This window comes from Dendropsophus ebraccatus, chromosome 2 (genome assembly GCF_027789765.1).
Source record: "Dendropsophus ebraccatus isolate aDenEbr1 chromosome 2, aDenEbr1.pat, whole genome shotgun sequence".
Taxonomy (NCBI): Eukaryota; Metazoa; Chordata; class Amphibia; order Anura; family Hylidae; genus Dendropsophus; species Dendropsophus ebraccatus.
Genome location: NC_091455.1, coordinates 98,834,116 through 98,848,939, shown reverse-complemented (window position 1 = coordinate 98,848,939; position 14,824 = coordinate 98,834,116). Strand labels below are relative to the sequence as shown.

Below are 14,824 nucleotides of genomic sequence, written 5' to 3'. Positions count from 1 at the left end.
CAAAGGCACAGGAAACTTGTCCAAAGTTGAAAAAAAGATGAATACAGTATGTTATCCGCAATTACTGAAGGAAAATTTGCACTCATCAGCCCAGAATCTCTGCATGGGACGTATTTGGACGTTCCAGCATGACAACGATCCAAAACACAAGGCCAAGTCAACCTGTCATTGGCCCAGGAATTTACAGGAACTAGAGGCTTTTTGCCAAAAAGAATGGGCATCTTTACCATCTATGAAAATAAAGAGCCTCATCCACAACTGACATAAAAGACTTCAAGCTGTCATTGATGTTAGAGGGGAGATTTAAAAAGAGAAAACACAGTAGTTTGACAATAAATGGCTTCACCCAACCACTAGCCTTGAGTGGGAAAAAGTTTCATATTCTCTGAAAGTGTCATATTCTCTGAAAAAAGGACAAGACAAAAAGGAAAAGAAACTATCAACCATTCTGCACCCAGTACAACACAATGTTTCCGCCTCAAATCGCCTTTGTCAAGAACGTCATACTTCACAAAGGCCACTTGCGACAGAAACACTGTGTTGAAGCAGGCGCAGAATAAAATTTGAAACCACTAAGGGGGGCATTTATTAAGTCCAGCGTTTTTTACGCCGGACTTAAAAATGCCCCCGCAGCTCCGGCGCTACGGAGATTTATGTAGAGGCGGACTGCCTCTACATAAATCCCGTGCGCTCCGGTGCGCACCGCCGAAAACCTACGCCAGCTGAGGACTGGAGTAGGTTTTCGGCGTATATTTGGGCGGAACGGATGGTAAATCGCGCGGACTCTGAGTCTGCGCCCTCCGTTCCACCCACTACACGCCCCCTTTCCGCCCCCCTGGCGTACTCGGCGGAAAGTGCCGATTTGCACATTTTTTATTCGCAAATCGGCCATTTGCGTATAAATAAATACGCAAATCGGCACTTTCCGCCGAAAATCATCCGTTCGCAGGATGATACATGTGGCCCTAAGTGTCCAAACCCGAGCATGAAGCAATTGATTATTGGTGGCTGAAGATCTTGGATGCTTGAAAGTTCATGAAAAACATAAGTACAGCCATAGGCCATAGGCAGCCACTGGTAATCAAATGCTGCAACTCGGGTTTGAATGAACCCAAGCATGCTCGAGGTTCGCTCATTTCTAGTAACCACCTTTGTTTTCTATGACTGCGCCAGTTTCCACTTACATATAATCCCCTAATACAAGCATTAGCATTTTATGCACCAAACTTTTGTTTCCAAAAGCTCACCTCAGATCAGCTTGAAAGGACCGATCTCTCATAAACCCATGCTGATATGGCGGTATTCATTTATTCTCGCTGAGCTAGTAAAGCCTAGCATGTCTTAGAAAACCTTCAAACTTTTTCTTTTTCTGTAAATTATGTCCTCTAAGGCATCATTTTCCGCTACCGGTTTTGAAACTGTTCCTACCTTGAAGTATAGCTGAAACATTGGTGTTCTCTCTTCACATCTGTGTGGGTAAAAGAAATTGGTATATGGTTGATGCACACTATGGTAAAAGGTGACATGGCTGTCACAGTGTAGTATTCATACAGTGAGTCAAATATTTTCCCCTTAAGCCCTGTTCACCTTGGCATTTTTACCTCTGTTACCTCTGCTATTTCTGTACAATACTTGTCTTGCGTGGAACCCCAACAGAAACGGTATGTTAATGGCTTCCTTCAGAAAATATCTGAATACAGATCCATCATAGCTGTTAGGCCTCTGTTAAAAAACCATGCCATTAGAGTGGACCTGTCCTTTTTGAAAAATCTTTTAACATGCTCAAGATTCATGTCAAAAGTCTTGATCAGCCAAAGACTGGGTGTTCAGACCCCCATCTATCATTAGAGCCAGAAGTGCTCAGCTAAGCGTTCTTCTCCCTGGCTTGCTGCGATCGCTGTCTCACTTCAGGAGATGGGCCCCATAGACTTACAATGGAGGCTGTCTCCTGCAGCAAGACAGAAAAGCATGCAAGCCGAAGAGTGTAGCATTTAGCTAAGTGCTTTTTCTCATGGCTCTATGGAGATGTGAGCATCCAGACCCTGACTAAGACCTTTTAAGATCTTTTCTAAAGTGACAGTGCCCATTTAAAGAGAACCTATCAACGTAAATATGCACAGTCTGCAGGCAGCATGTAATACCCAGAAGGGACTGAGCCAATATTTTTTTTTTTTTTTTAATGCGAAATATTCCAATATTACTTTACATTTATTTATGTAAGTAGTTATGTGAGTGGCCGTACTCAGTGATTGGCAGCTGTGCATAAGTGTGCACAGAGATAGTTGTCAATCACTTAGTAGTACCGCCCACTTAAATACTTAGTCCAGAATGACTACAAATAAATGACAAATTATACTGGAACATTTCCCACAAAACTGTATAAGTTTGGTTGGTTTCCTTGCTCCATAACATGATGCCTGCAGATTGGACTACATTCAATGTTTCCTTTAATGCAAATATAGGATTCCTTATGTTTTCTTTTTGTCTCAAAAATGATCAAATGAGATGCAAAAACATTGCACATTGGACCATAGAGACAGATCAGTACAGATCTATTCCTACATTCAGCAGAGCCATGAGTTTGCTTACAGAAGTGGAGTACTGCTAAATCACAATAGGTGCACAATTATAGACAACTGTCACTATTGAGTCTGTAACCTGAAACATGGTACTATCATGGGATAACCTTGTGGTTGTTAGGAACGTGTGTGCTTAAAACTAAATATTAAATATTAAGACTGAATAAGCAAGAGAAAATCCATCAATCTGATGATTCCCTTTCAGTAGCACAATTAGCACAGTCTAAGCATGTGGAATGTGGTCCTGGAAGTGGGATCCTGGTGCTGCATGTAATGAGATTCCCGGGGCGGTAGAGCTGAGGGGGCGAGGATTGAGCTGGGGACTTGTCAGCTCGGGAAGGTTTCATGATTCAGCTGAAGCTCCTAGTTTGCCTCAGGCTACAGACTGTGGAAAGAATCTGTAATACCGGCCAAGTGCCTTTTTAGAAAAAATGCTTATTGGTTCAGTGGGAAGTTCCCAAAGGACAGCAGGCAGTGTAGCCTTATTCTGCTGCATTACATACACTGAGCTCCTTTATTATCAACTCTTGTCAAAAAAAATAAAACCTGATCATTATTATTATTATTATTATGACTATGGACACTAAACCTCGTCCCATACATCATCTATATTTGCTGTGCTGTTATATGCAATCTGATGTGTCTAAGGGACTTAGTATTCTTTCATTGGATTATTTATAAAAATTCTACATTTATTTCATTGGTCATGACTTTTTAGTATTAACTGTCTCTAGTTACAAGTTTAGCAGAGGCCACACTGTGTAAAAAATGGCGGCCCTATTCCTTAACAACAATTTAAAAATAATGGGCGCATCTGTGCAATGACAATTGTTATTATACAAGACGGCGGCCATTTTTACATAGTGTAAACCTAGCCCTGTAGTGTGATGTGAAATGTCATATGTGGGTTTAAATAGGACTGCACTGTATTCACCGTGAGATGTGTAGTGTAAAAATTTGCTACTGACAAACTCTGCTTTGTTGCCTTTGTACATAGATATCTATAAATTATATTAACAGCTCTGTTTAAAGAAATTGTTTTGTATGCTTTCGACTACTAGATTACGTGCTCCTTTATGGTCAGCCCACTACACAGCAGTTCAAAGTACAAGTAGCAAAATACATTAACAATACATTGTTAATGAGTTACATTTATTTCCTCTTGCACACTATATGTCCCACAAATATATATTCCCAACACACAAGCACAACTATACATACACACATACATACATACTGTACATATACATACATACGTACGTACATACACACACACACTAATACTGAGAAGGTCCTATTCCTGTAATTCATCTTTTTAAGATCAAATATTATCCCTGCACAATGGTGACACCAACATGATAACTCCTTACAGCATGCATTGTGTAAAGACTCCTCAATCCAGTATTGTAAAATGACGCAGTATTCTACAGTATTCCTCTAATATATATGAAACATTATTTCCTTAGAATATTTAATATAACAAAACAGGCTTCCAGTTGACATTACATGTGATTAATGGAATAGATGGGATTAATCTCTGGTGAGAAATGTCTGCCCCTTATAGCTCTACTTTGTAATCCCATTACAAATATGTGACTGTGCATTCTGCCTGTGGCTTGGTCTGGTAATGAGAGTCACATCTGCATTGGAATAACAGTGAGACGGGATTTCCCTGGAGAATATATTTTTCATTGAACATATTTTTTTTTCCTCTCTGCTAACAAGATTGATATTAAAATCGAAGTATGCTCTACCCTAGTGTGGAACATATGCATCTATCCCTCCTGTCAGCATCCAGGTTCAATGCAAGGTGGAACATCTCATAGAGCTTTAATGTCTGGGATACTGCGTGGCTGCGCTATATATAGAGACAAGGATATCATTAATTAATGCGCCAGCACAGAGCATGTGAAATCACAGGAACTGCTTCACACAGGCACACGCCTTGTTCTTGTAACCAGCTACACACCAGCATTGCACGGTCCATGTAAAGGTCACATGGAATTACCATGTATTGTACCAGGGAGCATCTTATTTTTAATGGTGCAGTATAATACAGGTATCCATGAGCATGATCTTGATTTACCCTTTCTTCCCATAAGAGCTTGCTGCTGCCTTTGTTACAATGCATTTATAGATCCAGAAAGAAGCAGCCCTCTTGTTCCAGATGTAGAGTATATTAGTGTTACCCTTCGAGTGCCTACACATTACATTAGTAAAAGCCTGATTGAATAGCATACGTTATTTCTTAAGGAGTAGATGGAAAATACGCTTAATGGACATTATAATGTACTGTATCGCTGAGGATCAAATGGCAGGTTGTTGTTCTGCCCATCTAGCTGGCTTTTACTGCCTGGGCTCACAAAGGGTTTTGTTGCTGCTTTCATGTGTATACACAAATATCCTTCTCCCAGACATCAAGAGCCTATAAATAGAAAAGGTTACAGCATTTTCCTCTGCTAAATCAATAGAGCCAGTCTCCTGCAAATTCAGCCAAGGTGTCTTATTAATTATGAAACGACTCATCTGATCTCTGGAATAGGCAGTTTTCTGCTGCACCTTTGCAGTCTTAATAGTGGTGACCTTTTGTCCAACAATAGCTGTTTCTTCACACTCAGCCTGTTTTCTCTCTCTCCTTTACTTCCTCCATGTTTTCTTACTCTCTCTGTCTCCTTACGCTCCTACTCTTCGAGTTTAAATCCATTTACTAGCTCATTGTGCTCGCTTCCTTTCTCTAGTTTTTTTTTTCTCTCTTGAACATAAATGCACTCGGCTTTTGCTCTTGTCTCTCTCTTTTCGGCTATGTTTACACACAGTAAAATAAAAGCAAAATATAACAGTAAAATAGGTATAAAACACTCACCTAGTTTGAATCTAATAATTTGCTACATTAAAGTTTAAGGAAACCTGTTAGTCTGTGCGCACACTGTAAAAATATATATATTTTTTACAATGTGTGCACGGATGGCTGTTTTCCCATAAATTTTAAAGTAGCAAATTATTACATTTAAAATATGGATGTGTTTTATACCTTTTTTACTTTGGCATTTTGCTTTTATTTTACTGTGTGTGAGCATAGCCTTATCATTCTTTTGTTTCCCACCATACCACCTACCCCTCTCTCTTTTATCTCTTTCTTTCCTCCAATATCCACTCTTTTTGCTATTCGTTCTTGAATTCTTAGTTTTTCAGTTTCACACTTGTTTTTGCTTGCCTTTTTCTTACCTCCTTGTTTTGAATTGATTTCTTACCATTGATCTCTTGTTTCTGTTTTATTTCTCTCTCTCCCTCCCTCCTTCTCCCTTTTCCTTTTTCTTCTGCTTGCTCTCTCTCTTTTTCAATCATTTTCTTTCTTGTCCCCTCTCATCTTTTCTCACTCTCCTATTATCCATCTCTCTTTATCTTTCTCTTTCCCCCTTCCTCTTTCCCTTTCTCACCCTTTCTCAATCTCTCATTATCCCTCTCTTTCTTTCTCTCTTTTTCTATCTCTTGCCCTTTCTTGCATTCTTTAATTTGCCCATTATTCCTCTTTCTTTCTGTCTCCCACTCTTTCTTTCCCTCTCACCTTCTCTCACTTTACCATTATCTCTCTCTTTCTGTCGCCCACTCTTTCTTTCTCTTTCTCTCTCACCTCTCACTTTACCATTATCCCTCTCTTTCTCTCTCCTTCCTTTCTTCTTTTTACCAGTCACTGCTAAATATCCCCTGATGTTTAGTAGACTGATAATATACACATTGCACCAATCCTTTTCTACAAACATAAACTATTTTCTAGCAGCTATTTTAAAATAAAACACATTTATTTTGAAACAATAATTTTATTTAATATTTTGTACTATACTTTGTAGCAAATATTTTTTTGCTGATTTGAGTTTATAATAAACTTTTTGTTAAATTACATTTATATCTTTTAAAATCAAGGCTCTCTTTAGTTTTCTGTCAAAATCTCTTATATTTTTTTTTTATAATAACTATTTTGTACGGTTATACATTTACTCCCCCATTTGTGGTTTACACTGTCGGATACTTAAGTAATATGTGTAACACCTAAACCAAGGAAAAGAAAGAAAGGCAGTGAACTTTGAAATATATCTTGGCAACAGCAGATAAAGCTTCACCCCTCAGCAGTCCATATATCATACTTGCCCACTCGTTAGCACATTCATCCATTGGCCATTCATTCTACTACTCATGTTTTAGCGTTCTTTTGCCAGTGCTGTTCTTTCCTTGGTTACACAGTTGAGTTGCAATGAGGAAAACATGGTTTTGTGGAGGGGGATATGGTGAACATTAGATTGTGATTGACCATGTGAACATCTACAGCACATCTTCCATATAGGTGATAGGTCCCTTGGCTTGTTCTGCATGTGATGGTTTATTTAATGTTGAGCCCACTTCCGTCTCTTCTTCTCCTCTTATTGTTATTACTATTATTGTAATTATTATTATTATTGGTTGGCCCAGGGCCTTTCCTGAGTTTCTTTGCAAAGGATAAAGGGCTCATGGTTTCTGCTTCGAAGATGTAAAGCTGAGGTCCGGTTTGGCTGTTGTTGCTCACCGTTTGTTAACATTTGGCAAACGAAACACAAATTAAAGAATAGAACTTTTTTTTTATCTTCCACAATCCTAGATGGGAAACGTCACAGAGAACACAACGTCCCCGGAGAACGGATAGGTATTTCCTCTAGAATCCAGCAGGTGGCGCGAGTGAGAGCGGATTCCTGGTACTTTGGGTCTACTAGAAGATCCAGGTAAGTAGAGCAGATAGAGACAGCAGGAATAAAGGCAGGAGGGCGACTCTGGGGCCAGCTGAGCCATTAGATCCACCGCACATTTGGAACAAGCTGCCTTCAATGTTGAGTTTTTTGGAATCCTTTTTCAGTTTCTCCCACATGTCTGCTGCCCCTTCATGACAATCTGCGATCACTGTGACAGCACACACGTGGAATTCATTCCAATATCTAAAAGATAAAAGGACATTGGTTTGTTATCTTATAGGCTTCATATGGTAACGTGACCAGTGCCATTCACACATGAGCTGGAGTATAATACCGCACCAGCAGCACTTTACTGTATGTTGATCAGCTGTTTTGCTATAAATACTTTCCCCTTCATTTTAGCATATTCATTTTCTTGTTTTCATTTAGTCAAATAATTTAGTGGTTGGGGTATATAGTGCCTGCAGAGATTTAACATTGCAAATTTGAAAATTCTTATAAAATTATCTGTTTTTCTGTAATTCTAGGTTCCTATCGCAGATATCATTGCCTTTTTACATATGTTTAGTACATGAATTAAGATATTATTATTATGTATTATACAGAGCACAAAAAGATGAGTTTGCAAATTAGTTTTCCAGGAGTAAGATTTTAAATTGAGTTATCTATTTATCAATTATTTGTCAATTTGGTTACTACTCCTTGGAGAAGCCAGAAGTGTCCTAACATGTGCCATTGTCAGCATGTCTTCAAGGCACGTGGGGTTCCTATCAATTGAGATTTATCAGCTTAACACCGTTGTAAAGCCAATACATCTCAAGCAGTCATTGATATACACGCGTCTATTCCCAGGGGGTAAGTGATGGGAGAATAGACTTGTGACCTTATGCTTTCTTAGTCTGCAGTCTTGTAATCTCCCTCAATGACCCTCCCTCCTTTTGTCACACACTCCACTCTTTCCATCTGTGTGTCTTCATTCCCTAGCTGTGTTTCAGACAAGCGCCTGTGTGTTTTGTTTTAAAGGAGTTGCATGCAATGTAATTTATGAGCTCTTCAGGACTGCTGTAAACTCCAATGTTGCTACATTTATAATATATAATGAGATACTGAGATGCCGGGAAATTGTCTCTAGTACAATATATCTGCTGTGATTGGATTTCCCACAGGAAGACTCCATATTCTCTAAACATCTCAGCATGCTAAAACCAAAAGGAAGAAAACGTCATCAATGGCCAGGCCCACAATTAAAACACTGCAAACCATCTAACCTTTTTATAGTCTTATTAACCATTTTATTAAATATATATTGTTCATAACCGTAAGGAAAAATTATATTATGATCATACAGTATTTTAAGATGCTGAGCAGATTATTTCCTCACTTTACGATACATGATTCAGTCAGTTCATATATTAACTGCATGTACCAATAGCAATATTATTTTTTTCAGGAATATATCCAAATATGTATAATTTATTACATTTTGGATAATGTATAGGTATATATCACCATGCACCAAAAGAAGTATATCTTCATGGGAATCCTCTTTACATTAAATCATTATAAGTAACATAACAATTACTTTGGATAGAAAGGCAATTTCTATTTAAGTATATTTTCCTTATGTATTTGGGTAATTTGAGGTATAAATTTTAAGTGGAAGACCACTTCTATAACCAATGTAAAATGCAATGACTTCCTTGAACCTCTGTACTTTTTATTGGATGAACAGTTGTGAGCTATTTATCACTATAACTTTTGTAATACACCATGTATTTCGTAATGTAGATATGTATAGCCTCAGTTAATTTTTTGTGCACAGATACATGTAAACTACACAGATACATGTCTTGCAGTGACATGTTAAAGTGTAGGGGTGGCGCCTTTTGTGGATAACAGACTTCAACGATGCACCCAGTCATTCATCATTCTGTAAAGGAGAAGAAAACTATCTTTGAAGACTTACGAGCAAATGGTGTTGAGGTTTTTCTCTTCGTCCATGCTTTGCGAATAGGTTTCGATTTTATCTCCCATCGTAAGCATACAGTTGGAGAAGCCCTTAAAGACCGCATCGCACTTGCCTGCCGCCCTCACCGCCTGCACCAAGTATGCTGGGGACAGAGATCAGCACGTCAGCTGGACAGCTCCCACTCAGACACACACTACATCAACCTAATGCTGTCCCTGTCTATCACATGGATTTTTCCTTCTCCTATATTCACATACTACACTAGACTCCTATTGTTTAATATTATCACCATCTATCATTTTAGCAGAACTGAATTGTCGATTTAAACAACGAAAATACCTTAGATTTCATAGTACTTATATACACCCACACAGATATATCTAGAGTTGTTATAAATAAAAAATGAAGATAGCTAAATAGATGGATAGATGAAAGAATGATGGTTCCGGAATTAATTACCCCATGCTATTGTCCATTTGGTAATGATATTTTATTTTCTGGATTAGGTAGGCTTCGAAATAGGAGGCACCATTTACATTGAGAGCTACAAAAGACTTGCTTTGCTTTTGCTGCCATATCTGATCCTGGTTGTGATTCCAGAGAATAAATACAATGTAATAAAAGTGTTTCCGACTCTCCTTAAATGAGGAATGAAATCTAATTCCACCAGGCATGAATAAAACATTCTCTTGAACATTAAATAACTGCTAAATCTAGAAGCAATTAAATCCATTTTGCAGAATGTTTCTCAGATGTGAAACCTGTAATATTTCCCAGGTCGCACTTTACGGAGTTTTCTATTAAGAGTTGATCAGGGATAATACACATAAACATTCCCTTGGATTTGACAATATACTGAAGATACTGCAGTGATCAGACAGTGAGGGGGAGGGGACTCTGTCACTTTCTGGGCTCTGCTATTTCTCTGTATTAGTGCACTTCTTAGCCATTGTAGGTCACACACTAGCTGCAGCCAGACTCATAACTATACAGTGACAGCTTGCAGGATATAACATTGTGGTGGTGAAGTATTTCTTCTGTGCAGATCACCAGAGCACAATAACAACATTCCATTCCATTTTCCCCCATTTCCTCTTACAAATGCATTCAGGCAGCTTGTCATTAAAAATGCATGCACACATTACCACGTCTCTTTCATCGTCTGCTCCAGCAGACTCCAGCGCATAGAAAAAAGCAGCACTGCATAGACCTACAAACAGTCCTTCCACATATGAAGGGGGTCTTGGTTTGTCCCCAAAGCCTCTGCATTATATTAAGCTCATATGTGGTGGGGATTCATTGATTGAATACATGTATTACAGGGCAGTGGGCATATGTTTAGTGTAAGTAGGTCATTTATCAATGTTTACAGCTCATAATTCCTGCCACAAATTACACCGATTTGATTGGTCAATAAAAGCCACCAAATGTAATTGTCAAGTCGATGGAGTATTCAATCACAGGTTAGATTGTGTAGTTTTGGAACGAGCTGCAGAGCGATTCCTTTTTATATAACATGTTTGTAATAGTTAAATGGAAATATATGTGTCCTGTGAAGGAACACCTAGTGCTGAGAGTGAAGGTGACACCCTCTGCTGTGTGTGGAATAGATCAGGGATACTACAGCCCCTCCTCCTCCTGCTTCTCCCCTGCACTGCTTATACTCTGAGTAGATGGAAGTATGTGACAATAATGTGGCACACTGCATCTATGAATCCAACAGATCAACACTCCATGAATATGGATGCAACACAAACAAACAATCTAGATAAACACCGCCTGCTCATCATACATCATGATGCTGTAGAATCCACAGGAAGAATTCATGGCTTATTATTGCGCATGCGTTGCTTCCTAGCATAATACTGTATTACATGAAATTACATCTTTATTTCTTAGAAGCCTCAACTTGCTATAAAGGAAAATGAATGAGACTATTTTTTTTAGTCAGTGACCCATTTTGGAGTCAAACAGAGCAAGAGTTATCCAGTTCCAGATTGATCCTGGGTAGCAGAGCTTCTGCTGCACCCACACACTATGCAGCTAAAAGAGCCATACTGGCACCAGATATCTCTGCCAACCAAGGCACTTCTAGGAAAAGACACTGCAGACCAGAAAATGCACCTATGCCCAATACTTTCTATAACATGAAGGAGAGATACAATAAAATAGTGTACAGAGATTGAGAAACTGTACTAGCCATTAACATCATGCCCTTATGCAGAACACCACACAGCAGATAACCAGTCTATAATAAATAACATATACAGCTTAAAATACTCATTGCAATACTGAATGTTGCAAAAATGTGTACGTTAAAAAAAAAAACCTATGGTATTTTGAGAACAAAATATTTATGAATGAAACAGTTCTGAATGTTATTTATATTTTTTAGGATTTCCCTAACAAATAATTGTACTGGCACTGTATTTATTTATTCTGGAACTGGGAAACTGTAGAACAAAGAGCTTCTAATTCAGTGGCAGTTGTGTGAAATTTATAAAGATTTTCCCACTGGAAATAATGCTATAATAATTATAATTGTTATTAATATTAATTTTACGAGCAAAATTTGTTTGAAGATAGAAAATGATTGAAATAAATATAGAATATTAGATGAGTTAGAGCTGTATAGATTTGTGCATAAATAAAATTGTGATTAAATTTAATAATGTATAGAAACATGTCTTATATTATTTTATCTTTTGAGATATATATATATATATATATATATATATATATATATATATGTGTATATGTATATATATACTTATACACACAATTTACTGCTATTAATTAGTACATTTTTTTTTCACTCTTTTAGACCAAAAGAAGCCAAGAGAAGCAGCTTTCGGAGCTTCCAGCACTAATGTACTATAGAGGAGTGGGAGCCTGCTCGCTGCCAGTAAGTAAGCTGCTAATAATGCTGTTCTCAGGTTGCAGCCAGTCTCCCTTTGTGCAATTAACAAGCAGTGTGAGAAGTGTTGATGTCTGCATGTACAGCCTCTAATGTCATTACTGGTGTAAAGTCAATTCTAACGCCTTGCATGAAAGTCACCAGGGTGCAGGGATTGTACAGATGAGGATGATCCCAGCTTCTCTCTTAGTCTCCCTGCCCATTGTCCCGGGCTTCATTAGTCGGGATTAGGCTGTAAAGAAAGGAGTTTTAATTGTCTATCCTCATCTGTATCCATTTCTCTTCCTACTAGAGGTGCTAATTGAGAATTTTCTTTTCATCCTTCGATCACCCAGGTTCCCCATCTCACGAGTGTATTGTTGTGCTAGGTAAGTGTAAGAGCTGCTGTCACTGGGGCCCATTTGTCACGGGGTTATCGAGGAGAGATGCCAAGTACAGCACTTGTCGCAGTGAGCTGACTGAATGCAATCCTGGGCAATGTTTTGTGTGCCATAGCTGCTCTCTATGGAGAATACGTTTTTCTGCCCCTACTCATCAAACACATGTTTATTTGTAATATCTAAGAACTGACATTAAACTGAAGGCTTTTCTTTAAAAAAAAATATTCCAATCAGTACAATAGGTACCTCTCTGATACGAGGACATTTATTTTAAAGAGGACGATTTGGTTAAAGATATACATATTAAATAAATAAATTATTCAAAATAAATACATATATAGAAAATGATTGAATAAATATAAAATAATAGATGAATAATAGATTTATGCATAGATAGAAAATATGGATTAAATTGATACATGTTTAGATAATTTTTTGAAATTTGGAAAGATTATCCTACTGTAAATATTACTAACACATAAACATATTTATATATTTAATTATTAAATTTATTTTCCTTATTTTAGACCCAAACAAGTCAAAAGAAGCAGCTTGTGAAGCTGAGGAGAGGAGTGGGAGCCTGCTCGCTGCTAATAATGCAGTTCTAAGGTTGCAGGCAGTCTCCCTTTGTACAATTAACAAGGATTTATTTTAAAGAAGAAAAGAGTAAAGAATACAGAATAAAACACATACATATATAGGAGATTATTAAATAACTATGGAATAATAGATGAGATAGAGCTATAGAGATTCGTGCATAGTTAGAAAAAATAAGGATTAAATTAATATATGTGCAGACAAATAATATAGATAGATTTCAACTAGATAGAAAGGTGAATAGACATGCATAAAATGTAACTAGAATACAAATCATATGTAACAAACTCCTCTAACAATTTTAATAAAGATACGTGTGCGCATATATATATATATATATATATATATATATATATATATATATAATCACGTAATGCCATCGAAGTATTCTAATATTTGAAAATTTACTTTGATCTCATCCACAAAGCATTCTGCTTCCTCCATTTCTCTACAACATTGATACCAGTTTTCATCATATAACAAAGCTATGTATGAACTCATGTAACAGCATACTTAAAGGAATGAGAATTACATAGAAAAATAACTTCAAATGCATTTCAACAAGATCATCAGCCACAATGACCGGTCGTTTCTACATCCCAGCACATGACAGGAAAGGGTCAATTCTACTGAAATTCTCTATGATTTGAGTCTTAACGGATATGATGGCGATTGGAGCTATTTGTCGAGCACAGAGCCACTTACCTATGTGCACAGCAAGCACCAGTAGAATATATCTTCCGTTCAGATGAACTCCCATCCTACATTGAATAAAACCATTGGAGACTGTATATTAATGTGATATTTGGGAAATCCTGGGTGGGGAGTGAGAAGAACTAGGCATTGCAAACAAGTTCCAGCAGCTGACACTTAGCAGAGCCGGAGAGAGAAGGGAAGAGAAGGGAAGGGAAGAAGGGAAGAGCTTGGGATGGGTCGCACCATTTGGAGAGGGGAGGATGGAGCTCTGCCCCCTCCCACCTCCTGCTTGGAGCTGACGTGAGGAGGCTGGCGATGCACCAGTTGCTTTTACATAGAGGATCCCCATTTATAGTTATCAGAGGCTGGGATTATGCACCTAGAGCCACATTCACATGCAGCCATCATTGCTATGGAAGATGAGCTTGCTTCTGTAGGCACTTTTAATCATTACATAAAGTGACAACAGTGACAACCGCTTGTAGATAAGTGTGGTAGTTAGTAATGGACTCTATGTATCTTTATTGTGCTGCATGTTTTCTTATACTGCTTCCTCCCATAATGTGTCAGTATAAAGCACCAGGTTGTGTCTCCCATGCCACCGTGCTCAGAGCCATAGGCAGGTGCAGGGGAGACACCGAGGGTGGAGGCAGCCAGGGCACCACAAGGGACTGCTGCCTGTGACAACGCTGAGAGTGCCTCCCCTCGCCTGCCTGGGAGGAGCCGCTGACACCATGATGTAATCGATCTCTGACTCCATCAACTCGCTTATTCCTGTTATAGTACTGCTTGTGTCTTTCTTCAGTTCTCACTGTGAAAGGAGACTGCCACATTTATCTCATTGAAAGCTCTGTCTATGTGTCTATATATGTGTAGCCATCTGTCTATCTATGTCTCTATATATTTTTTTTATTATGTATTTTATCTGATCTGTGTATCTATATCGATTTCAGTCTCTGTCCATTTTT

At 38.1% G+C, this 14,824-nt stretch overlaps 1 protein-coding gene across 1 annotated transcript; it reads right to left on the bottom strand.

Moving 5' to 3' along the window:
• Positions 1-3,712: 3,712 nt before the first annotated feature.
• Positions 3,713-14,078, bottom strand: NRN1 (neuritin 1). The gene is made up of 3 exons (XM_069958061.1): positions 13,866-14,078; positions 9,264-9,408; positions 3,713-7,540 (listed from the first exon to the last, which is right to left on the bottom strand). The coding sequence occupies exons 1-3, from the start codon at positions 13,918-13,920 to the stop codon at positions 7,318-7,320; spliced, it is 423 nt and encodes a 140-aa protein (XP_069814162.1). The 5' UTR covers positions 13,921-14,078; the 3' UTR covers positions 3,713-7,317.
• Positions 14,079-14,824: the final 746 nt, after the last annotated feature.

Coding starts and splice junctions, on each gene's coding strand:
- NRN1 (XM_069958061.1), bottom strand. CDS start 13,920: ATGGGAGTTCATCTGAACGGAAGATATATTCTACTGGTGCTTGCTGTG. Junction 9,409..13,865: donor GGTGCTTGCTGTGCACATAG/GTAAGTGGCTCT, acceptor CTCTGTCCCCAG/CATACTTGGTGCAGGCGGTG. Junction 7,541..9,263: donor AACCTCAACACCATTTGCTC/GTAAGTCTTCAA, acceptor TTTATCTTTTAG/ATATTGGAATGAATTCCACG.